The 25,429-nt window shown below is 58.4% G+C and overlaps 1 protein-coding gene across 7 annotated transcripts; it reads right to left on the bottom strand.

Moving 5' to 3' along the window:
• Positions 1–2,772: 2,772 nt before the first annotated feature.
• ADORA2A (adenosine A2a receptor) lies at positions 2,773–20,458 on the bottom strand. 7 transcript variants are annotated; one of them, XM_060121424.1, is made up of 4 exons: positions 20,410–20,431; positions 12,581–12,678; positions 10,985–11,553; positions 2,773–4,482 (listed from the first exon to the last, which is right to left on the bottom strand). In XM_060121424.1, exons 3-4 carry the CDS (start codon positions 11,305–11,307, stop codon positions 3,579–3,581), a joined length of 1,227 nt encoding a protein of 408 aa, XP_059977407.1. In that variant the 5' UTR covers positions 11,308–11,553; positions 12,581–12,678; positions 20,410–20,431; the 3' UTR covers positions 2,773–3,578. The 7 variants fall into 7 exon arrangements, with proteins under 7 accessions (XP_059977407.1, XP_059977405.1, XP_059977408.1 ...); XM_060121422.1 differs by lacking the exon at positions 20,410–20,431 and adding an exon at positions 17,266–17,461; XM_060121425.1 differs by lacking the exon at positions 20,410–20,431 and adding an exon at positions 13,162–13,236 and having other exon boundaries at positions 12,581–12,674.
• Positions 20,459–25,429: the final 4,971 nt, after the last annotated feature.

Consider the following 25,429-nt stretch of genomic DNA (forward strand, 5'->3'; position numbering starts at 1 on the left):
CAGGCTGCACGGAACCATTCCTACTCCGTAAGCAGTTGGCTTCTGCGAGCCCCCGGGTTCCTGTTTCTCTACCACAGTTGCAAAGAAGGCCCACTTCCAGCTCTGGGTTATCAAGACCCAGCCCAGTAGATCCAGGGGGCAACCTCTCATTTCCTCTTACTTCCCAGGCTGCCCTTCATCCCTGAGCTGCCTTGATTTGTCTCCAGAGCTTGTGCCCTGGTCAGTATGTGCAAAACTGAGGCTGGCCCACCCCACCCACCAGGAGCCCAAAGTGTTTTATGTAAGTCCTCCCAGAGGAAAGGACCTTAACACAAATGGGGAGGCTTGCAAAGGTAGGGGTCCTGTCTCTTATGGGGCGAGTGATGAGCCAGGACGCGGCCTGAGCCAGGCCTCTGCTCACAGGCTTCCCTGGGGACCCTGGCCACAACTGCCATGGAGCGGGGCTGGGACCACCACACGGACAGGTTCTGTGATGGAACTCTTTTTTTTTTTTTTTGCGGTACGTGGGCCTCTCACTGTTGTGGCCTCTCCCGCTGCGGAGCACAGGCTCCGGATGCGCAGGCTCAGCGGCCATGGCTCACAGGCCCAGCCGCTCCGTGGCATGTGAGATCTTCCCAGACCGGGGCACGAACCCGTGTCCCCTGCATCAGCAAGCGGACTCTCAACCACTGCGCCACCAGGGAAGCCCTGTGATGGAACTCTTGTGCTTGGAACAGGCTTGCATGAGGCATGCGGTCCATCCCCAGCCCTTTGGGAAGAGCAAGGAGAGAGCAGAGGGGCCCTAGGACAGAGCTTTAGGGGTTAGAGCAGCCCTGGTATTGCCCCCGGCAGCTTGGCCCAGGGCAGACACGCATCTGCAGCCCCAGGGCTGGGCCAGGCCTATGTCTCACTGCTGCTGCTGCTGTTGAGGTGGGCTCTGTATGTTTGCGTGCATACACGTGTATTCTCTCATGGTCAGGGAATGACACATGCATCTGTTCGTGTCTGTGTATGTGCGCTTACACATGAGCCTGGCTCACAGTGGGAGCTTGTACAGGGTGTGTGTGGTGATGGGACACTGGGCCCCCTGGGGACCCAAGGAAGCATGATCACGTGGGCCTGGGCTCCAGAGCTGGCCTACGGGCTGGTCCTGCGAGGGTCTAGGGCTCAGTTGTATCTAAAGTGTTTCCTAAGACCCTGTCCCTGTTCTTCCCCAACCCAAAGCCTGTACCATGTAGCCCAGCACTCAAAGCTCTGTTCCCAAGAGGCCTCAAAAAGGATGGAGAGACGATATTTCTTCTTTACCTACCTTTGTGGTTCTCTTAGTGGCCTCTTCCCACCAATTGGTCATGAGGACTGACAGCATCTGTGCCCTTGGCCGCCTCAGGCACAAAACAGGCCACTGTTCTGCCCTCAGCCTGCAGCAAGCCCAGGCCAAAGTGTGTAGGAGAGTGGAGGGAGTGGGCTGTGCGGTTGTGTCAGTGGTTCTGACCCTGACTGTCCATGAGAACCCCTGGGGAATTGCTGCTGCCTGGGTCGACCCAGCATCTCTGGGGTAAGCGCTCAGGCGTCGGCACTCTTTAGAGCGTCCTAGGTCTCTTCTGTGCAGCCAGTCCAGAGGACCTCTGATAGATATGACAGTGAAATATTGCTAAAATAAACCTGTGTTGGTTTAGGGAATACTTACATATACATCTGTCTAGTAGAAGTATTAAGATGTGCAGTGGAACAAAATGAAACCCAGGAAAGTGGTTGTTTCCAGGTGCACGAAGCAGGGTGATAATATGGGGAGGGGTTGGTTGTCATGTTTCGTTTCTTGAGCAGAGTAGTGGGAACATGGTATTATTTCATATTTTTCGGTTTGGTTGAAATAGTTCATCGTTAAGTTAATGGGAAAAAAAATCATGGATTTTTTTGTCAGATAAACCTTGGGTTTTAAGTTCACTTCTGCCATTAACTAGCTGTGTGACTGGGGCAAGTACTTAACCTCTCTGTTCAGGAGAGGTGGTTTAGTCTCTCTGTTGTTTAGTCATCTGTAAAATGGGGCTCCCAGGGCTGCGTGAGGATTACCTGTGAAGTTCTAACATTCCTGCCCGTCTTCGCCCTGAGTGTGCCTGCGAGACTTCAGACCAAGACTGGCCCTCCGGCTGGGGCACACTGCTCACTTCCCCTGGGCCTCAGACTTCTCCAGCACAGAAGGGTGGCACCCTCTCCTTAGGCAGGGGGCCCCAGAGAGCGTTAGAGCATGAAACACCTGTTCCTTGTACATTTCTTTGTGGGAGTAGGAGGAGGGATGACTCCAGGGGAAGGCAGTTTAGCCCCCCACCCCACCCCCTCATCATTTCTAGATCCCCTCTCAGCTGAGGGGTGGAGCAGGGCAGTGGGGAGTGAAGGAAACAGCTCTGAGAAGGTAACATAGAAGGAGACCTACAAAGGACATTAGGAAGGTAATGAGGGAGGGAGGAGCCTGGTCCCCACACTGAGGGAATGCCTAGGGCTGGATGGGTCTGTGGCTTCTGGAGGGAGAGCAGCTAGAGAAAGGGTCCCCTCCTTTCACATCCTCTTCTCACAGGAATGCAGGTTTGGGGCTGCACATGGGCATTTGCATTTTGGTGCATCCAGGCAGCCTCTTCCCTAGGAAGATGGGAGCCTGGGAGCCCCATCACGGCCCCAGGCAGGCAGGCTGTCTGCACATATGTGCACACTCTCTCACACCTGCAACACATACCCATATGTGTGTGCCAGGCCTGGCTGTGGAGTAGGGAAAGGAACTCAGACACCATTCTCATTGGACAAGCTTAAAACACAACGTGGCTCATTTTTATTGTATCTCAGGAAAAAAAAACATTCCCTTCAGAAGGAAAGGCAGTTAGATAGGGCCTCTACCTGGGCAGCTCTGAGCTCCCCAGGCTAACCCATGCTGGCCAGCCCCAACATCCTCCCCTGCGCCCACGCTCTGGCACGGCTCCATTACAACTCGCTGTCCTCGAAGGAGACGTGCATGACAGCTCATGGCAGCGGGAGAGGGCTGCCTGGGTCTCCCTGGGCCAACTCCTGGTGCCAGGTTAGCAGCAGGGCTGAAACAGAGCCAGCAACCAGGGAGGGAAGATTAAAAGGGTTTCCTCACACTTACATTTTCTCCTGGAAAAAATAGTCAAACGCCACCTCTGAGCACAATAGCTCCTGAATCCTTGGAAAGTCTGGGGAGGGTGGTGTGTGTGTGGCAGGGGGGCCTTTTGGAACCACTCCCCAGCCTCAGGCCAGCCAACCTGCTCTGCCACAGCTGCTCTGCGGAGAGAAGGTGGCACTTCTAGGTGCTTCTGGAGTTGGGGACCAGCCCTGGCCAGCCAAGATGCTCTCGTGCTGGGGCTCTGGCCTGATGCAGGGCCTCCCAGCATGAAACGTCCACTTCCTCGGACTCCAAACCCTTCCTTCTGGGCCTCATGCTGCTCCAGCCGGGGCTCCCTCCTCAGTCCAAAGTGGAAACCTGCCATGAGAAGGGTCTCCGGCACATGCACTCTTCTCTCAACGTGACTGGTTCCACCAACCAGGAAGAGAAAGATTTCCTTCCCTTAGGAAGGGGCAGACTCAGTGGTTCGTCAGGACACTCCTGCTCCATCCTGGGCTTGGGGACCCTCGAGGCCCAGGGACTCTGGGCACTCTCCCTTGAGCTCCTGTCTGAGGAGCTCCACGTCTGGGAGGCCCATGTCCCGGTGGGACTCACGGGCACTCCCTCCACTCAACAGCCCCAGGGTGTAGCCATTGGGTCGCCGCTCAGGCTGGGGGGCACTGCCGTTGGCCCACACCCCGGGAGGGTGGCCATTGAGGCGGAGGCTGATCTGCTCCGCGTCGCTACTGTGAGCTGCCAGGGCCCGGGCACTGGTGCCACCTGCTTTGAAGGGCTCCCGCTGCCTCAGGATGTGGCTGCGAATGATCTTGCGGAAGGTCTGGCGGAACTCGCGGATGCGGTAGGCATAGATGAAGGGATTCACCACGGAATTGGTATGGGAGAGGATGATGGTCAGGTACATGAGCCAGGGTGGGGCGTGGCTGCACTTGGGACAGAAGAAGGTGAAGCAGTTGATGATGTGCAGGGGCAGCCAGCAGAGGGCGAAGAGCCCCACAATGATGGCCAGTGACTTGGCAGCGTGGACCTCCTTCTGCAGCGTGGACCGGGCTCGCTCCCCCGGCAGAGGCTGGCTCTCCATCTGCTTCAGCTGTCGCCGGGCTGCCAGGAAGATCCGCAAGTAGACACCCAGCATGAGCAGCAGGGGCACCAGGACACAAGCAAAGAAGTTGTAGTACACCATGTAGTTCATGGGGACCACGTCCTCAAAGAGACAGGCCACCTGGCCCACCCTGCAGCCCTGCGAGTGGTTTCTGCCCTCCTGCTGACTGCAGTTGTTCCAGCCTAGCATGGGAGTCAGGCCGATGGCAAACGATAGCACCCAGCAGACTGCAATGATGCCCTTGGCCCTCGTGCCTGTCACCAAGCCATTGTACCTGGGGAGAGGAGACCAGCATCAGAGGCCTGGGAAACCAGGGCTTAGGAAGGGCCAAGAGTCAGAAACCCAGAGCAGCAACCTGTACCTCATCCACTGGCTGTGAGGTCTTGGACCAGTCACTTCTTGCCTCCTAGCCTCAGTATCCTCTTCTGTTCAGAGGAGGGCCAAGCCTGGCCTTTTCTCACAGGAGGTAATAGGAGAGCAGGCACCCTGGAAAGGGAGACCACTGCACGGACGTCCAGATGATTTTTGAATAGTATTACGAGTAGTCCTGGGACTTAATTAGTTTGGTTTGAAGGAATTAGTAAGTGATTCTGTGGGGGTGAGGAGGGGAGAAGTTATAACCTCCATGTTGATCTCAGTCGATGCTACAGTGGGTGTCCCTTTATTTAGAGTGGGAACGGGTCAGGAGGGTACTCGCTGGCTGGGAACCAAACCAGCCAGATCAAACCTGTAGGTGGTTCATATCTCTTGTGCTTATGCTCTTCCTTCCCCACTTGACTTAGGGTCTCCAGAAGCCCCTAAGGAGAGGTGGTACAGGTGGGAAAAGGAGGGGTGGAGGTCCCGGGCCAAATGAGATACCCCCTCTCCCTACCAAATTCACCCACAGCCCTCTGGAGAGAGATGAGATCAGTATGTCTTAACATTTATATAAGCCTTAACATTCAAGAGGAAAGAGTTGCATGAGATTCTAAGGTCCAGAGAGGAGAAGTAGTCTGTCCCAAATCACTCAGTACTCTAGAGCACCAGACTCAGTTCCAGACTCGGGGAGTGGCCTGATCTGCTGGCTCAGAAGCTGACCTCAGGCCAACAAAAAAGGGTGGTATTGTTTTTATTAAAAGAAAGAGCAATCAAAAAGTCATCTCCCTGACTGAGGAAGGTGACCTCAGTTATCTCTGAGGGATGACTTTGCATTTAACGGTTTTGATTCCGGCAACACAGACTGCCTTCCTCTGTACCTAGTAAACCCTACCCATCCTTTCTAAGTTCAGGTTAGATAGATCTCAGAGAAGTTTATTACCCAAGCTCAACTAATCCCTACCCAATCTGGGCTCCCAAGGCTGGGGGCCCCTTGGGTCCCTATATCCATCGCTGCATTACCATCACTGAGACAGGACATAGTAGGTGTCAAGGAAAAACAGGCTTAATTCTGGAGCTGGAAGTATCCATAGAAACTAGTCCATGGGGTAGCAAACACAGGGGCCTAGAGGTTACAAATGTGTGAGGCAGGCAGGCTGGTGGGTATTTACCCTGTGTGCAGGAGGCAGCTGATACCACTCAGCCATCCCCTCCCCCACCCCCACCATTTAAACTTGCCCAGTGCTGCCAGATCTCAGGAGGGTCTGGGAGCTGATTTTTCTGGGTAAAACCTCCCATGGTTTAAATTTTGTCAACTGATTCAAATTAAGGGAAAAAAACCCACGGTGGCCTCTGACCTCTAGTCTATTCCAACCCTCTCGTTTTATAGGTAAAGAAACTGAGGCCCAAGGAGAGGAATGGACTTGCCTGGACATTCCAGGAATCCAGAGGCAACTCGGGCCAAGGTAACTTCCTCATTTCTGAACCCAAACAGTAACCTAGCAGGACCGTTCTCCCGAGTTCTGCAGCCCCATTCACTGGGGGCTTGGGTGCCTGCAGCAGGAAGAGGGTCATGGACTTGCCCATTTCTGTCAAGCCACAGAGAGCCTATACTGCCCTATTTCCTGTTCTGGAGCTTCAAACGTGAGGTCACAGGTTTTTTTTTTTCCATTTATTACTTATATAGCACTTGCTCTGTGCCAGGCACTGTTTTTAGTACTGTACAAATAGTAATTTATATGATCTGATTGAATAAGAGGTTATTTTAATTTTTTAAATATTTATTTATGTGTTTGGCTGCACTGGGTCTTAGTTGCAGCATGTGGCATCTTCATCGTGGCACGTGGGCCCTTAGTTGTGGCATGTGGGATCTAGTTCCCTGACCAGGGATCGAACCTGGGCCCCCTGCATTGTGAGCTCGGAGTCTTAACCGCTGGGCACCAGGGAAGTCCCAGGAGGCTATTTTAATGTTGATATTTTTCTGAAGAAAAGCATATTCCCTCTGGGTTCTAGCGATGGTGCATTCTTGTTTAGCCATGTTGTCACTGCCTCTCTGAGCCTCAGTTTCCCTATCTGTAAAATGGGACTAAGAATCTGGGGCTTGTGAGCACTGTCCCATGAGGGCAGATTGTAGAATTGTTGGGTGAAAATTATAGGGAGATGGATTGTGGCTCAGGGTAAATGAGCTATTCACAGGAGAAATGGACTGCCTCAGGCAGTGGTGAAGCTCCTGTCATTTGAGGCAGTCAAGCAGAAGCAAGCAGTAATAGGGATGGTGTAGAAGATCCTGGAGGCCACCTGCTTTGGGGATTTTCAAATTGTTCTCCAGCAGCAACCCTTCTCACCTGCATTCCCAGGCAATCACAGAATTGGAGCTGCCGAGGAAGAGAGGAGGCTTAATAATATTCACTGAATGAATGAACTGGGGGGGAAGCCAGGGCCCAGCCTGAAGGCTTCTGGGGACACGGTTTGAAAATTCCTGTTTTGTCCACTTGTCTACATTTAGATGAGGAAACCTAGGAGAGGAAGTCTGCCACTGCATTCTGAAAAGAAAGCTCCTCCTGTCCTGGGGACAGAAACAGAAACACACTGATAGCACTTGTCTCTGTATGCAAAGGATGTCTGGAAGGATTCCCAACACTGCCTTCCAGGAAGGGAGCTGAGGTGGGGCAAGGGGGACAATTCTTTACCATATATGCTTTTGTTCTTTTTTGATGTTGTAATACATGCAGGTATTATTTATTTTAAAAAGATACCAAACAGATTAATTTTGTTATTCGAAAGAAAGCCTCTTAGGCTGAGAGCCCTGGACCCAGGCTCCCAGGGGACTGGATCAACATTAGGGCCCAGATGGAACCATGGCCAAGCCACAGCCTGGCCCAGCAGCATCTCCCATCCCCTGAGCTGTGTCTGTGACTAAGGCAGTCACATCTTGCCCTCCTGGGCCTCAGACATAGACTGCCTGCCTGGTGGGGGGGGGGTGCCAAGGCCATCCAGGGTCATGCTCTGCTGTTCTGGGGAGCCCAGAAGTGTCATAGGAAGCCAGTGCCAGAACCACAGCCCCCACGTTTAGAGGTGTTTCTGCATCCCTATGTCCTCCAGCTCACAGGCTGCCCCTTCCTGGGGGCTCCCCATTACTTACATTGGGGGCTTACCCTATGATCCAATAGTACCCCCCACAATTCAGGTTAGGGCTTCCCGTGCATTTGCCCTTCAGTCAGGAGAAGGCGGAGCTTTCCTAAGTTGTCCAAAGGAGCCACTGACCTACAGCTAAAACCCAAACTCCCTCCCAAGCATGGGAAGGCCTGAGCCAGCCTCACAGCCTCCCTGTAGGCCTGTTCTCCTCTCTGTCACCTCTCCCTGGCCCAGAGCCCACATGCTTATTCCTTCCCTGTGGCCTTTGTCCAGGCTTGGCCCCCTTCTGTTACCCCTTTCCCCACACACACCAATGCCCATTCCAACGCATCCCCAGCAACCCATGGCGTCACCTCCTGCAGGGAGTCCTCTCTCCCAATCCTGCCCCCTTAGAAGCCAGGGTACTCAGGTTTTGTTCCCTGGGGCAGTTCACCACACAGGACTCTGCTGCCCCATAAGAAGGCCTGTTTCCCGAAGGGAGAGAGCAGTCAGAAGGGGCTAAAGTGAGAGATGGGAGACAAGGGGTGTGGAATTCCCCTGGGAAAAGAAAGCCTTTGTCACCCTGGGAATTCTGTCCTCTGGGGACATGGAGAGCTCCCATCCCTGCCTCTGTCCAGGCCCTGCCCTAGCCCAGTAGGGTCCGTGCACTTGGGAAGGAGCACATAAGATTTTTCTGAAACTGAATTCTTTTTTTAAAAAAAGAAAAATTAATGGTGAACGGTGCAGGCCTGGAGCTAGGCATCCAGAGCATCGGTCAGAGGCTGGACTTCAGGTTAGCCAAATGGACTTACTGAGTGGATCAGGAAACAGCACACAGGAGAGACTGGATTCCAGCTGGAAGGGGACAGAGGAAGGGGGCCAGGAATGGGCACCCTGAGCCAGGCAGCAGTCCCAGAGCTGCCCCGGGTTACCATCTGCCTCCATCTAGTCCCCACTCATGCCCAGCTTGCTCTCAGGAGCCCCACACGGACAACTTTACACACCTCGTTCTCCCAGCCCTCGCCAGCCCAGTACCCTTGAGGAAGAGGAAAGTGGAGGGACCCAAGGGGACCTGGAGCAGGGTGAAGGGCCCTGGAGTCCCCGCGTCCGGAGACACTTTTCCTTCTCTGGCTCTGGCCTCCCCACGAGTAACAGGAGGGTCATAACATCCTCCCGGCCGCAATGCCGGCCAAGAAGATCAAAGGAGACGCTGAGCCAACATCCTCTGGCAAACGTGGAGCTCTCTGCCCCAAACGGGGTTGAGCATCATCACCACCATCATCCCATTGGCTCCCTGACCCAAGACAGCCAGGCTGACCCTTCTAAGCCCTATCAAGTGGAGCTCAAATGGCCAAGGTCTGGGTGGAACTAGGTCCTGCTCTGGAAGACTGTGGGAGTTGGGCAGGCAGGTGGGGTTGGGCCAGGTCCATAGCTCTGAACCTCCAGCAGCTTCAGAAAGACCTGAATCTCCATCCACCCCACCCTGCCATCCTTCCTCAGGGACCCATCACTCCAGTCCACTCACTGGGCCCTCAGAACACCTTTGTGAGCTCAGAGGGATAGAGACCTGGCCCCTTTTATAGATGAAAAATGGGCCCAGAGAGAGGCAGCTGACTTTCCACAGTCACACAGCGTGTCCCATCCTCTTGCATCAGGGAGGATGGGACTTTTGACTCTTGAAAAACAGAGACAAGAAAAAGAAGCCAAGGAAGGCCCTTTAGATTGAGACCAGCAGCTCTGATCTCTCCCTCGAATCTACTGCTCCTTGAATCAGGGAAGAAATTGAGAACGACACCTCTGCTCCCCACTGAACATTCTGCCAGGGCCGGCCTGGCCCAGCCCACACTGGCCTGGCCCCGAAGTGGACACCAATCAATCAGCCTGGGAGCCCTAAGGCCTCTGTGTCCTGGTCGAGCCTGGACTCTGGCTCTGCCTGTTTAGGCTGGTCCTCTATTAGGACCAGCCAGAGTCCCCTTTTCTTTTGACAAGGGTCCTAGGCTGTCCCTGAGACAAAGTATTCTGGGAGGGCCACACGGGGCCCAGGCCCCTTCCTTCATTTAAGCAGCATGATGAGGGTGTCTGCTTTTCCCTTAAGAGCCCAGGTGGCCCAGGTTCTGGGAGACAGGGGCCACCCTATGACCAACTCCCAAAAGACTGAAGTCACCGAGGGTGGCAGTCATGTTTCTTCCCAGGCCCAGTCCTGACTGTGCTACCAACTCATTGCGTAGCCCTGGGGGCTGACTCCCTTCTCTGAGCCTCATTTTTCCATCCATAAGATGAGAGGAAATGACCTCTAAGGGTGCCCCTGGGTTTGACACTCTATATTTCCATTTGCTCATTGAGCCTGTTCCCTGTCCTGGCTGGGGCACCCTCAGCCCAGCGTGGGGCTGGTGGGACTACTCTGGTTCAGAGAATTCGCCACTGGATGGGGGCACACCATCCTCTGAGACCTCCCTCAGGGCCTGCAGCCATCTAGGCTGTGGAACCCAGCTCCAGGGTGGAGGGGCGAGGAGGTGGGGCAGAAGGCCCCCAGGCTGGCCCCCCGGTGGGGAGGGACACACTTCCTAGCCCTGTCCATGGGTCGGTGGTGGTAGGTGGAGGCTGTCTTTAAGTGAACTCAGCCTCAGGGAAAGTCTTTGTTTACACAATACATGGCTGAAGTCATTTCACAAAAGTTTCACCATAAAAACCCCCATCCACCAGCCAGCTCCCGTCCCCCATGAACACTTGGTGACTGAGCAGCACAGAATTTGCATAGAGGTCCAAGTGACTCACGAAGGCATTTGACCAAGTCACTTCCCCTCTCTGGGTCATTTTCCTAATGTGCAAGCTGCAGGGCAGCCTGGAGGAGCTGGAGGAAGGCAGGCGGGTAGGTGGGCGGGCTTCTAGCTCTCAGGTCCTGTGGTTTCCCGTGGTGCCCACCCTGCCCCACTGTCATGCTGTGTGAAGAACGGCCCAGATGCACCCACCCAGGCCTGGGCTGCACACATCTGCCAATAGCCAAAACACGGCAGCCTCACCCATGTAGCCCAGGGGAGCCTGGGAAGGACCAGCCTGCCCTGTGCCCACAGGGATCAGCTGGTGTGGCACAAGTGCTGGCCATGTGCCAAGCCCTGGGCAGCCCCAGACTGAGCCCCATGGCCCTGTCCTCAGCTCAACACACTGACCCCAGACCAAATCCTGACCCCAAGTTTACCCTGACCCCTGGTTCACTCTGATCCTGGCACAGACCAGACCCTGACACAGGGAGCTTTTTCACAGATGTGGCCCCCAGCATGAGGTGTACCAGGGAAGAGAACGTGGCTCACCGGAGTGGGATGCGGATGGCGATGTAGCGGTCAATGGCGATGGCCAGGAGGCTGAAGATGGAACTCTGCGTGAGGACTAGCACGAAGCAGGCGAAGAAGAGGCAGCTGTGGCAGGCGGCACAGAACCCCGTGCTGATGGTTATGGCAAAAGGGATGGCAAGGACCCCCACGGCGATGTCGGCTGCCGCCAGGGATACCACAAAGTAGTTGGTGACGTTCTGCAGATTGCTGTTCAGCCACACAGCCCAGCACACCAGCACGTTGCCCAGGATGGCCAGCACGGCAATGGCCAGCTCCACCATGATGTACACCGAGGAGCCCATGTTGGGCACAGCTGCAGATGGGCAGGGTCAGCAAGGACGCAGGCCAGGCCAGCTCACGGTCCATAGCTGCAGCACAGCTGGCCTGCCCAGGCCCTGAGCCCCTTCACAGGAGCCAGGAGCGTCCCTGCCGTTGGGGGGGCCCCCCAAGGGCTTTTCACAGCCAACTCCGAGTCTTCAGAAACCAGGCCCTCTCCAGGGGCTCTGGCGGCATCTTGGCTCAGCTTAGCTTCAGAGTTCCTGTGGTACCTGCCAAGGGAGAAGCCGCGTGAGGAGGTGGACCACTGGCAGGGGCACAGCTGAAGATTCCCAGGGGCAGCCCTCAGCACCGGTTCCCCAACGCCCTCCCCACAGGCCAGGCATCAGCCTGAGGACGACCTACCGTGCCCTGCCTCTCCCACCTGAAACAGAGGGCCAGGGATCAACCCCAGTCTGTTTTTCTTCCAGAGGAGCCGAGAACTTTCAGAGTTGAGTCACTTGTGTTGGCCCCCAGGCTTAGCTTCTCAAGCCTTCTGGGGCAGCTCTGCCAGTTTCCTGGATCCCTGAGCTCACCACTACCCCATGACCCTCCCTCCTGGAAAGGCCTCCTTAACCCCTGGATCTCCCAGGGCCACCCACCTTCTCTCTCAGCCAGCTTCAGTCTGCTCCATCCCCCTGAGAGCGCTCCCCGGGGACTACCAGCACCTACCTATGCTGCCCGCATAAGGAACAGGCCCAGAGACCCCAGAGCTCTGATCTGGGAGGATCTGGTGGCCCTCTGGTCCTGTCTCCCACTGCTGGCAGGTAAGCCCTCTTGCCCTCACTGGTGGTGCTGCACAGAGTGTTGGAGCAGGCACAAAGGGAGCCCGCCCCTCAGCAGCCCCCGCCAGCTGACTGCACATCTGGGAGGGGCGGCCGCCTCGCCTCCCCCCTCACTCCCTCCTCCCACACCTGCTCCCCAGCCTGGCTGGTGCGCTCAGCTAGGCTTGCCTTGGGACTGCGGGCAACAATGTTCTTCCTTTCTGGGCCTCAGTTTCCCCACTGATACAGTGGGGAGGTTGGACCCCAGTAGCCTCTGGGGGCCATTTCAGCTCTCACCCATGATTCTATGAGAAGGGAGTGAACACATTTGAAAGGGCTCCCCCAGTCAAAATGTCATAGAAATGTAAAGAATTAGTGACACCCAGTAGAAGCAAACCCCCAGGGATCCCCCTTGGGCTTGTGAAACAGTCTCTATCGCCCCTGCCAGTCCAGGGGCCTCTCCCCATCACCTCTACCTCCCCCTTGTCACACTCACGTGTGCTGCCCAGCAGTGTCCTCCATGCCAAATCCACCCCCTCCTGCAGTCCTGGGCTTTCATGGTCCAGGTGCACATGGATAGTGGCTGCCGCCTGCCTGGGAACAAAAAGCCTGAAGCTGCCTTTCAGGCCCACATGTGGGCTCGGGGTTGCATCCCCCCTCTCTCTTCCAGGATACGAGGGATCAAGAGGACTGGCAACCTTGGGAGAAGTTTGCTTATTGTCCCTGCCTGCATTCCAAGGGCCAGGCTCCCCCCACCCTGTCCAGGAGGTGATTTAGAGCTGCAATAAATGACCCCAAGTTTCCTTCTAACTCCGATCTACCTCAGGTGGCAGGAGCTGGGTGGGCACGGAGAGGTACAACAGAGAGGCGTCCCCCATGCCCACTGGGAGGCTTGGAGGGGAGTGCCCAGCCCCAGGAAGCCGGAGAGAGAAGAGGAGGCCGAGCTCCTGAGAACCCAAGGGGTTCCTGCAGCCCACGTCTTCTCCCAGGCCTGGCAGGAGCCTGCCTCCAAGGGGCCATGGACAAGTCCCACCGAGCCCCTGCTGTGCACAGGGCATTTGCCAGCCAGCTACTTACAAAGCATGTCACTGGCGGAGGTAGGGCAGACCAAGTCTCCTGGTGCCAACTCTGGCCACACAGTGTCCCTTGGTGTTCCCGGCCTGCAGCCCAGAGTAGCATTCACCAGGGGCACCCTGACTGCAGAGGCTATGTGTCCAGTGTCTCGTCCTCGTTCTGCAGGAGTGAAGTGACAGCCCCAGAGCTGCCTCCCATCTGGGGGCCTCCCAGGTTCAGCACCACCAGCAGCGGGCCACTGTCCAGTCAGGCCCAGCAAGCCCCAGGGACCCTGCCTCCTACCACCAGTGAGCCACCCATCTACCTTCCTGGCCTCCTGACAACCCCCTGCCATCCTTCTTACCCTGGCCTCAGCCTCTCCTGGGGAATCTGCATTGACAGAGACACAGCCTCTCCCAGTCCAACCAGCCCAGGCTAGAAACCTGACTTGGCCCTAGGCCATCATCCAGATTCAGAGGGTGCTTCCCAGGGTCAGATAAGGTGGGGCCACCAGTGATCCACCTGACCCAGATAAGTACCACGTTTTTGTGGAGCTGAACATGGGCTGTCTGGCCCCACTGCCTGGAGCCCTACTGATGGGGTCACATCATTAGCATCTGCCCTGGATGTTGGGCTGACTCCATGTGGGCTGGGATGCCCAGCATAGAAGGGTGTTTGGAGACCCTAACCCAAGCCCTCTGTTTGGTGAGGTTCTCCTGGCAGACTCGGGACCCCTAAATCCTTGGGGCTTCCCCATCACCTTCTGTACTGTGGGCTCTCAGGCCTCACAGCACCTGGTACCAGCACCCTTCCTGACTAAGCTGAAGGCACCTTCCTACTGTCCAGCAAGCCTTGGGTACCTTCCCAGTCTCACTGGATACGACAGACCCTCCAGCCCAGGTCAGCCCTGCAAGGAGCCAGACACACCCCTGCCAGCTGGGTCTGGAAGGCTGCCTCCCTGCACACTGGGCTCCCCATCAGCCTTCTACAGCTTTCCTGCAGGCCCTCCAGCAGCTGCCAGCACATCCCGGGTTGAAGCTTGCCTGGCCACACAGGCAACCTGGTTATCTGCCAGACTAGAATCTCCCAGCCCCAAGCACAGCACATCAGTGGAGCCCAGGGCACCGCGGGGTGAGCAGGGCACGGAGGTAGCTGGGAGGAGGTTGGAGCTTACCAGCTGTCAGACCGCAAATCAGCCCAGGGTTGGGGGTGCCCTAACTTGGGGCCTTTGCCAGAGTTTTGTAGTAAAATGCTCCCATGATGGCCTGTTTTAAGGTACTAATGAGTCACTGACAGGAACTGGGAATCAACGTACACAGTCAGCTGGGGAAAACAAGGCTCCAGCCACCACTGAGCCACCAAGCCCTGTGCTCTCCCAGGGCCCACCTGCCTGGACTCCACTCCAGACCCTCTACAATAGTTTGCACGGCCTGCTTGGGAGCTCCGGAAATGAGGGTGCAGAGGTCTGTGGGTCATCTGTGTTCTCACTGGCTGGCCCCATGAACTTCACTCTACAGATGAGGAAGCTAAGGCTCAAAGAGGCTAATGCCCTCCCAGCTTTACCATGAGCATAAAAGGGTGGAACAGAGCTGGGGGAATGCCCATGAAAAACAGCAGCAGCAAGATTTCCTAGGGCCTCCTGGCCCCTCTCTGCTTTCCTCCCTTCAGAGGCCTCCTAGAGCAAGAGTGACAGGAAGGTTGGAGGCCCAGGGGGAGGGGGCTGGGGGCGGGGCCAGGATCTGGCAATTTCCTGTTCCTCTCTGTTGGCTCTAATTAATCCTTGAGTCATCTGTTGCTAGCCAAGAGGGGAAATGAAATATTAATAATGTAATATTTCCTTGTGATTGTCCCTTATTGGGGACAGGGCAGAGGGCAGAAGCCATCCCATACAGATCAGAGTTACATGCTGGGGAAGGTGCATGATAAGCCTCAAAAGGACAACCCCACAGGATTCCCCAGCAGTTAGACTCAAAACTGCTGCTGCTTCCCGCCTTTCTCCTTACCCTCACCAGTCTGGCCACTTTAATTAAAACTCCATTTAATCAAACCCGCACATTTCCTGGCTCCTTGTACATCAGACTAGCAAGGCTTTCCGTACACATGCCCACATGGTGGCTGTACCCCCCAGAGCCCGGTGGATAGAAGTGCCCGCCAACTTCCAGGCAGGACCCTGCACACCTGCTCCTGAGTGCAGCTAAGGGCAATGTACCAAGGCCAGCCTAGCGCCTTGTGCCTGTTGCAGCTACACTGGGCCTGTTCCTGGGTTCCAGAATCCCAGCCTGAGAATCCTCCACTACTTTCTCACAGCAGATGTTTCCAAGTACCTACTCTGTGCCAGGCAGCATCCCAGCTGCTACAGCACAGGGAGCTTTGTGCCACCTGCTGCTGAGCCTGACCCCAACAGGCCCTGAGCCCACAGTGGGGGGCCTTAAGGCAGAGTTGTCCTAGGAGACTGTCCTGAGAGCTGGCTACTACCCAGGTGTGCAGGTCACTCCCCACTTCCAAGACCTCAATATAGAGATTAATTCATTCCAGAGATGAAGATAATATAGTAATCTAATAATTTTCAAAGACATTTAGGATCTTCAAAGAGATAAAGGAGTAGTATCCATAAACAAGAATGAGAATTATTGGCAGAACCAAAACAAGAACAGGCAAATATGAACGAGAAATAATATAAAAATCCTGGAAATGAAAAACAGAAGGATTGAGGAGAACACAATTGATGTGTTGTCATGTGCATACAGTTTGAGGAGACAGTTGGGGATCTGAAGACCGCACTGTGGAATTCTCACCCAAACCTCAGAGCAGGTAGTTGAAAGAAATGGAAGGTAGACTGAGCAGCAGCACCTCAGTGGGAAGGGAACTCAGTGGGAGAGTGGAGAGGTCAACAAGCAAAGGAGAACTAGCTGGACAGGCAGCTCAGCTCTGCCCCAACCACAAGCCCTCCAGTGGCCTTTAGAGTGGCCCAGGCCTGGGCACAAGACTCCCAAACCCCAGGACCCTGGGACCGGCCAGGCCCCTCTCCGAACCCATCAATGAGAGCAGGGCCATCTCCAGTGTTGCCTGGAGGTGAGCATCCTCTGTGTCATGGCACATCTTCCCTCCCTCTCTCCCTCCCTGCAGGGTTGCTAGCAGCTCCAACTTCAGGAACCTTGTGAGGGCTGGGCCCCAGGTACCCTGGCAGGCACCAGTGGTGTCCCTTCCCCCACGGCCCCTGGGGTGTGCAGCTGCTGCTTTCAGAGCCTGGGGGCAGGATGTGGGCAGGACTGGGGCTGAGAGCCTGCTCCCTGCACTGAGCCCAGCCCCCAGAGCAGCCTCCACATCAGCAACGCCTGGAGCCGCAGGGCCTTTCTCCCTGCTGGGAGCCCAGAATCCCCCTTCCACCCCCTCGTGTCCAGGCCAGATGCCAGAGAGGCCACAGGCCCTGCCTCTTCCCAGCCTGACGTGGCCACTCACCCCCATGGGCTGCCTCACCTGACTCCCCCCTCCAAGGGGCCACTCCACACACAAAGTGCTACGTGCCCACCCTGTGTTGCAAGGAACCCAGATGGGGTCCCACTCCTGCTCCATCCCACACTCCCTGAGACCCTGAGCAAGAGGCTTCCCCTCTGGTACAGCAGGCCACAGTGAGACAACCTCCTCACCCACATGGCTCAGCACCCACACCTCTCAAGTGAATCTACTGGCATGACGACAGGCACTACCATGCCTGAAGAGGTCAAGATGGGGGGGGGAGGACTTTCTAAATGGCCCTGAGAACATAGACCCTAGTGGGCCCGGGGTGGGACCCTGACAGAAGGCTGGCCTGCTGAAGGGGCAGTGCCAGGTGCACAGCCTCAGGAGCTCCCAGAGGGTGGGTATGCTGAGGATGGGAGGCAGGCAGACCCACTTCTGGGGTCCCTGGGACGAAGATGTGATGATGCAGCCCTGGAGGCTGAAAGGAGAGAGCAAGAGGGTCAGCCAGACCAACTCCAGCATGGCCCTGCCACTGCTCCCTGGTCACTCAGTGGCCTCTGGTACCTGGCTTACGGTTTGCAGAGGCCACTGAGGGGCCAGAGGTGAATGCTTTGTGACAGATGGGCAGACACATACCAGCCCTGGGGGCCTCTGGGCAGAAACCATTACCCTGACAGCAGGGAGGCACCAGAGTGGCACTGACTGCCTCTCCATGGCGCACCAAGGCAGCCTTTCTTCCAGGTGACAGCTGGGCTGACGCGAGCAGCAACAGAGGTGGGAACCGCAGAAAGACCCTGCCCAGCAACTTCTGAAACAAGCTTGTCCTATGGAAGGGGTTGTGGGCCAGAGGAGTCTGGAAGGGCTCTCAGGGGAGGGGGTATTCATGCTGGATTTGAAGGGTCAGGGAAGAGAGGAAAGGAGATTCCAGGCAAAGGCAACAGTCTGTGCAAGGCCCAGAGGCATGCCAGAGAAGGCCTGCGGGGGTCCTGGAAAGCTGAAGCCTCCTGCCTTCCCTCCCCCATCTCCCCCATCCACCATCCTGCTCCCCCAGCTAGAGTGAGGGCAGCTGAGCTTCTCTAGTCCCCATCAGGAGTCAGGATCCCATGGCTTCCACACTGTAGGGGCCCCTTGCATGATTCTATGGGCAAGGGCTGGGGGACCTCTGCCACTAAACTGCTCCTTCCCACCACCCAGAGCTCCCAGCCCTGTCCAGGAGGTGAGCAGTCTCTTGGGAGGGCTCCCTGCATCCCAGCTCTGAACTCCTGCCATTCCTCACTTCCCTTCCCCCATCTGGGCCCAGCACAGACTTCCAGGGGCCCACCCTTAGCACCGCACTCGCACTGCTCCCTTCAGCCTCCAGACCATGGGGCAAACCCTCCCTTCTGTGGCCGCCAACATTTCCCAGGCCCAGATCCTTCCCTAGGGGCCGGAGCTCATCCTTTTGTCAACTTAGCACCTGACACCAGTGATCTCCTCAGGGTCCCCTGACACACACACCAAAACAACTTCTCAGCCCATCCTTCAAGCCCTTGCCTTCCCTCAGGCTGTGCTCGCCTTGGCTCTCATGTATACACATCTTTCAGCAGACAGGACTGACCCCCACAAGACACTTAGGGTGGCAGTTCCAGCTCACTCAGAGTCAGGTGGCTCAGGAGTCAGGCAGGTTAAACGGGAGCAGGAGTTGCTGAGGGATTTCAGGTCACTGCTGAGGGCCACGAGGCGCTGTGGTCCTACACAGCAGACCTAGAGGCCCTACATTTTGCAGGGTGTGATGCCAGGTGCTTGCTCCCAATCCAACTCCAGTCCACATGTCCCTCGGCCAACAGCGATCTCTCGTGGTGTCCCCCCCAACCCCATAAGGCTAAGAGCCTCCCTCCCAGGTTCCCAAGCTCAAGCACAGATCCCAATCTGTCCCCCACAACCAATGCCTCTCATTTACTCTCCACCGCAACCCTCGTTAAGCATTGCTTGCACCATCAGGCTTATTTTACAGATGAGAAGGCAGGTTTGCTGGGGCAATGACTGGCTCAGGGCTGCTCAGCAAGTGAATCAAGACTAGAACCCAGGTTTGGGCATGGAAGTCTCTGGGCCGTTGGGTTGCCTCTGAAGCCAGCCATTGCCCTCTTAGGCTGTGGATTCCTGGGGGCAGGACCAGTGTGTGGTCAGAGACCTGCACTTCCCAGGCCAGTGTGAGGAAGGCAACACACACGTCCACCAAAACCCACCTGGCCCAAAGCCTGTCTCCTGCCAGCCATGTCTGGGCTGCCCTCAGCCTCCCTGAGGCGATGAACAGAGAAGCCAGCTTAGCCCAGAATCTGGTCTGCAATGAGGGGATAGGGAGGGAGGGGCAGTGGCCCAAGAGACACCAGGACCTGGCAGAGCCAGGGAAACCCTAAAGGGCAAGAGTAGAGCAAGGAGGTGTGGACAAGCCTCAGCGAGGAGCTCCCGCCATGGACCAGAACCTGGGAGGGGGCCTGGCCCATAGGGCAGAGGCTTTCCAGCCCATCCAAGGCATCTAGGACCAGACCCCGCAGGACTAAGGAGGCAGCCCCTGATGCCACACAGCCTCCCTAGCCCACTGTGCTCCCAAGAACTCTCCATCATGGGCCCCAGGACCAGGACACGCAGGGGCAGCCCTAGCGGCATAGAGGTGACATGGATTGTCTTCTGAGGGTGCAGAGGCTGGGAGTCGATGGAAGCTGGATAGCAGAGGCCAAGGAGAGAGCAGCCTGAGCTCCAGGTGGGAAAGGAGCACAGGCCTGTGGGTGGAAGCGGGCCTAGGTGCCGCCGGAGATGGGGAGGGAGAACCGGCACAAGGGGCCGCCCTAGTCCTCCCCCAGGGGTCAGCTCCAGTCCAGAGAAAAGGGGGTGGGGACTTCTCTCTTCTCTTTTCTCCCCTGCGGAGCCCTCGGCCTCCGCCTTCCTCCCATTGTACAGTCGGGGAAATTGAAGTCTAAAGCGCGGTGGCCGCGCCCGCAACGCAGACATCTCTGCTCCGCTGGCCCCGGCCCCTCCTTGATCCCCTGGGCATCCCGCGCCAAGTTCCTCGGGGGCCGCCACCATTCCCGCAATTCCTACGTCGGCTCAGGGCAGCCCGGCGGAAGGCCAGGACAGTCCGAGGCGCGCCCCCAACCCCGGCCTCTCCTGGGACCCCTAAGTCCGGTTCCCGCCACCAGTGCCCACTGGACGCGCCCGCGCTCGGCCGGCGTTCGACTCCCCCTTTCTCGCTGCGCCCCAGGCGCTCGGACGCCGTCTGCTCACCCAGCTTCCCGGGAACACCTGGACGTTCGGCAGCTCCACCTGTGGAAGTTCTCGTCTGCGGGGTCCGGCCCGCCCTGCTCAGGCCGGCCTCTGCCTCGAGCCCAGCCAGGCCAGGGCGCGCCCCGAGGGCTCATAGAGTACCCGGGCGGCCCGTGGCCCAGAACGCACCGGCGAGGTTCCCGCCCCTGCCGCTGGGGCCGCGCTCTCTCGCCCCTTCCCCTCCCCGCTTACCCTGCGCACCTTCCGGTCCATTTCAGGGTGGCCCAGGGGGTCTGCGCACCGTCCCCCGACCAGGCTTAGGGCGACAGCCGCACTCGAGCCGCCCCTGCACCCGCTGTTCCCGCCGCCGCCGCCGCCGCCGCCGCCGCGGGCAGGGCTCGGACCCCGGCCCACGAACTCGCTCTCAGGTCGGCGGGAAGAGACGGAGCGGCGGGGCACCTGAGGAGGGGACCCGCGCCTCCCGCCCCCCAGTCCAGCAGCCTCCGACGGCCCCCACGCTGCCCGGCCGCCCGCCCGGGACCCTGGGGACCCCGGACGCGGGACCCCACTGACCTGCTGCTAGCGCGGCGGCTCCCGCCGTCTCGGCGGCCGCTGGGTCTCCAGCTCCGGCCGCGCCGCCCGCGGGCGCCCCCTGCAGGGCGGCTTCCAGACCCGCGCGGTTCTCGCTCCGCCCCGCTGCGTGGGGAAACCGAGGCCAGGTGGCCCCGCCAGGGCGGCCAGCCCACAAGTCCGGCTGATGCCCGCCTCCCGCTCCGGCGCGCCCTCGCAGCTCTCGCGTCCGTTCAGGCCACTTCCCTCCGGACCACACCCCCTCCCCTTCGATGATTCTCTCACCCCTGTCCCAGAGCCACACTCCCTCCCCTCCTCCAAGAAGCCCCAGGCTGCCCCTGCCACTTGGGTCCTCCCGGAGCCCTGCTGTCCCTCATCATCGGAGCTGAGTGGTCGGTACCCCTGTGTCATCCCGGGAAGCGTCCTGTGCCTGCTTCTCCTCAAATCTTTCCATGGATCCCCCAGTTCCTGAAGGAGAAAATTCGGCCTCATACCAGGGACCTCAGGGACACGCCTGCTAGTCCGGTCCACAGCCTTGCTCTCCCTCCCTAAGTCTGGTCCTGCGCTGCTGGGGGTGGAGGGTTGGTACCTCAGCTCAAAGATGCCTCTAAGAAGTCAGCCCCAATTCCAGTGATCCCTCCAAGAACTCCTCAGCTCCGGTGCCTGGTCAGGTCCTTCCCCCTCCCCAACTGCTCTGAGCAAAGAGAGGAGTCACCTTCTGCATCCCTGACTAACCTGGAATCTCAGACCCTTGCGCTGGGATTTCATCTTCCTCCCACCCCACAGATCCATGTTGTGGTGATTCCAAATTGGAAACGACCTCACATCCATCCAGCCCCAGTCCACCTTCAGACCCTTGAATCTGGACAGAAGTGGAGTAACCCCAGTCCTGTGCACAGCAGGACGAGCTGCTCAGAGGCCAGGGTGTTGGTGGCCAAGGGTTTGCAGGAACCTTGCATTCTCAAATCTCCTGGGACCAGCAGGGTCACGGTGGGGTGGGGTGGGGCAGAGAGGGGGTGTTGCTGGCCCCCAGGGTGGAGGCCAGTGGGAGCAGAGGCCGGAGGGAAGGGCGGGTGGGAAGTGGGAGCCTGCACAGGCACTTGGCCAGCTCCTCCATCCCAGGAGCAGAGCCCAAGGTACCAGCCTCCACTGCCTGGCAGCCTCCCCAGCTTGTTGCCGGCCCCATTCAGCCAGCTTGGATCCCCTGCTCCCCGTTTCCCCTGATGTCCAGTGGGCCCCTGTCTCCAGGCACAGGGAGGCAGAATAGGGCATGCTGGGAGGGGCTGGGACTCCAACATGAGAGAAAAACCTGAGACCTCATGGGAAGAGGCACGTGAGAATGTTCAAATTGGGAACCTCCTGTCCTGATTTCCAACCTCATCAGCTGCCTTGCCCCCACCCCCCAGTCCAGGCTGTGGTCCAGCCCCAGCTGGCTCTGCCGTCCTCCCCCGCACTCACCTCCACTGAGGGGAATCAAGACCTCGGCTGGGGTTGCCTTGGTTGCCTCACCTGTAAAATGGGACTATCGCCTTCCTGCCCTGCCTCCTCCTTAGCTGTGCCAGTCAGACCATGAGGAACCTGGGGAGGTGCTGTCCCACTGGGGGACCCTCCCCCCAGGCCCTTGGCTTCCCTCCCTTGCTTCTGGGCCATTACATGGGACAAACTCCTACAGCTGGGACAAAACCCTCCTGCCAACATCTGTTGGGCCCGTATTCACTCAAGTCCTCACTCAACAGACATGCAGGGAAGAGCTTGAGAGCCACCTGGGGCCCAGAGAGGACTATGGGGTTCATAGGGCAGAGACCAACACTCAGCCAATACTGGGGTCACTCTTGTCCCCTAGTCCCCAGCATGGGTCCCCATGAAGCTCTCCCCTGCCATTTCCATTCTGGGGCCCAATGGCCGTCCTACCGAGACCTCCCCAGGTGTGGCCTGCCCCCACACTGGCTACATCCAGTGCCCAGGGGCTGAAGGCTTCATTTCTGTAGCTGGCCCTCAGGGCCAGGGTGCCAAAGCCCTTAGAGTTCACTCGTGGGGCCCAGTGGGAAGCCCCTCCTCGGTGTGGGTGCCCCAGGCCTAGGGTGGTCAGCAGGGCCTGGCTTGGCTCCAGGCCTGGAGCCAGCTCCCTAGGCCCTGGAACCCACACGGCCTTGAAGCAGCATGGTCCCCAGCCTTGCTCTCCAGCAGCCCCTGTTAGAGATGGGAGGGGGTGAGGGGGGGTTGCTCCAATGTTCTTGTGTCATTTGCCAGGTGCCTTTGTCCAGGTCCCCAGTGAAGCCATTGCCCAGAGAGCACGTGACAGGAAGCAGGCACATGGGAGGGCTGTTCACGAACTCTGCCCCCCCCATGGAGCGGATGTGCGCCTCCAGGCCCTCCTGGGGAACCCTCTGCTGCCCCACCCCACAGGCCAGCGAGCCCCTTGCCCTTGGCCTTGAGAGTCCTCCTCAGGTGCCAGGCTCTGGGAGCCCTGCAGGCCTGAGGCAGCACCGAGGGTGATGGGCTCAGGGATGCCCTGGCCGGCCCCATCTACTACCTCCGGGCCCTTGGTTTCCCTGCCCAGCCTCAAGACAAGCTGTGAAGGCTGTGGGCACCCACCCTTCCTTCCCTCAAGGCCCGGCTCGGCAGGCGAGACAGGGGGCCAGCTGGGCTCTCCCGCTCCAGAGTTCCGTTCTCAGACTCCCACCCCCAACCTACTCCCGCGGGCTCTTTGTTCCTATCCAGGATGCACCTGGGTGGCCTCTGGCCCGATTGTTTGCTCTGGGGCCAGCTGGGCCAGAGAAAGGCGGCCAGCCCCAGGATGAAGCACCCAGTGGGTGCCGGGGCCAGTGTCCCCGGGAACCACCAGGCCACCCTGAGGTGCTCACCAACTTCTCCTCTAAAGGAGCAGGCACCACACACTTCCTGGGGTTCTGGGATTGAGGAAGTGGGGGGACCTCACGGGACTCCAGTTTATACTCAGACTAAGGCCCCAAAAAAGCAGAATCACATGAGGAAGCTCTCCAGCCGCCCGTAGCCAAGCAGCTGCAGGACCACCCCATCCTCCAGCCCAGTCCTGGGAGGATGCTTCAGCCCACGATGACTTCTGGCGTCACATGGCAACCCTGCTGGGAGCCCTGTGCCTCTGAGCTGACCTGGGTGCATCCCTTGGATATGGAAACTGAGGCCCAGATGGGAGTGGGGCCTTGTCCTGGACAATGGTGGCAGGGACAGCCCCTGGCATGCGAGGCTTGTCACTCACAAACCTAAGAATGGCCCTAAGCCAGGGCCCCAGGCACCCACACAGCAGCAGCTGCCTGAACATGAAAGCCACCCCTCGCCACTCTCCCAGGACCCCTGCCTCAGACCTCCCCGGGTACCTCCCGCCCCACTTCACAGAGAGCCTGGGAGCACGGTCCAAGGGGGACCCTTCCTGGGGTGACCACATTGCAGAGGTGGGAAGAGCCCCAGCCCCTCACAGGTGTTGGTGGCAGACCTGGGTGTCCCTGCTTCCTCCCTGACAGGTGCTGGTAATGGTCCACCCCGTACTCCTACCCAGCCCTTCTGGTTCTGCCACCTAAGATTCCAGACCTTGTGGTGTCTCCCTCCTTGGAACCCTGGATCCCCGCCCCCCCAATAATGCAGACATCACCATCCAAGGGCTCCTGGGGCCTGCCCTTGCCCTGGGCCTGGCACAGCTGGGGTGGCACAGACTGCAGGCCATGTCCAGTCACCCTCTGCCCTTCCCCACAAGTCCCCCAGCTCCTGGCCCTTCCTGCACACCCAGCCTGCTCTCCCAAGTGCTCCCCGCCAAGGGAGCGGGTTGAGCCCAGGGAGCGTGGAGCCCTGTCCTCTGTGCACCCATGCTGCCTCCTGCACCAATGACCAGGGCAGCCCAGCGAAGTCCTGGCCTGCTGGGGCTGGCACTCTGGCCAGCACTTTCCCAGCAACCTGGGGCCTGACGAGAACCCGCCCCTCACCCCGACACAGCACGGGACCTGCAGGCACCAGAGCCCTGATGTCTGTCCCTGTCCCCCCCTAAGGGACCACCTTAGACAAAACCTGGCCAACCCTGGGCCGCAGGAGTGCTGTGCCGTGGGAGGGAAGCCAGGCCTCCCCAAGCCCAAGAGGACGCTCCCCAGTCTGCCCAGCCGCGCCGGAGAGGCTCTGGAGATGGAGTCGGTCTGCTACTGAGGCAGCTGGCACAGCAGGCAGGAGTGTTCTGGGGAGGGACCCCACCCTGTGGGGCAGCAGCTAAGACAGCAGAGCTTCCCCCACTGCCCAGGGTCCCGGGTGGGGTCCCCCACTCCTGCCGCCACATGCAGGGCCCACAGGCCCGTGTCTCAGAGCCTGTGGCCTTGGCTGGACGACCTCCCTGCAGCAGCCAAGGGAGGGAGCTCAGCGTCTTCGGCCCCGGCCACGTAACCCTGGCCACACAGCTGCTGAGTGGGGAGAAGCCGGGCCACCGCTCTGACATACACACCTCCACTCAGCTGGCGGCTCTGGGCCTCCCAGGGAGCGAATCAGTTACCATATGAAACCCTGACCCTGGGGAGGGGGTCGCAGGCCTGGGAGGGGCGCCCAGGTCTGCCAGTGTTAACAGGAGGGGATGCCACGGCCTCTGCACGTGACCTGTGTCATGTGCAACGTGACGAGGTGCAGTGCTGTTCCCGGCTGTGCTCTGTGGAGTCACTGTCATTCCACACAAGATGCCCAGGAAGAAAGGCTTGATTGGTTGGGTGCCTGTGAATGGTATAATTATTGATTTTTTTCTCTATAATTTTATACATTCTCAAAATTATCTCCAAGAACACACATTTCTAAAAAAACCCAGAAAACCTCAAGGCACCCTCCCCAACCCAGAGCAGCACATGTCTGGGCCACAGGTGGGGGGTGTGGGGGCAGCTCAGGCGGTGCTTCTGGGGCCTGATGCCCGTTACAGAACCTCCGCGGTCACAAGGCCGCCCAGGCCGCATGGCTCACCTGGGCCATCCCACCCCAGATGCAGGCAGATGGCCAAAGCCTCCCCTGCCCCACCCCACTCAGG

The sequence above is a fragment of the Lagenorhynchus albirostris genome, chromosome 14 (assembly GCF_949774975.1).
Source record: "Lagenorhynchus albirostris chromosome 14, mLagAlb1.1, whole genome shotgun sequence".
Classification (NCBI taxonomy): Eukaryota; Metazoa; Chordata; class Mammalia; order Artiodactyla; family Delphinidae; genus Lagenorhynchus; species Lagenorhynchus albirostris.

Coding starts and splice junctions, on each gene's coding strand:
- ADORA2A (XM_060121426.1), bottom strand. CDS start 11,307: ATGGGCTCCTCGGTGTACATCATGGTGGAGCTGGCCATTGCCGTGCTG. Junction 4,483..10,984: donor GCCATCCGCATCCCACTCCG/GTGAGCCACGTT, acceptor TCCTCTCCCCAG/GTACAATGGCTTGGTGACAG.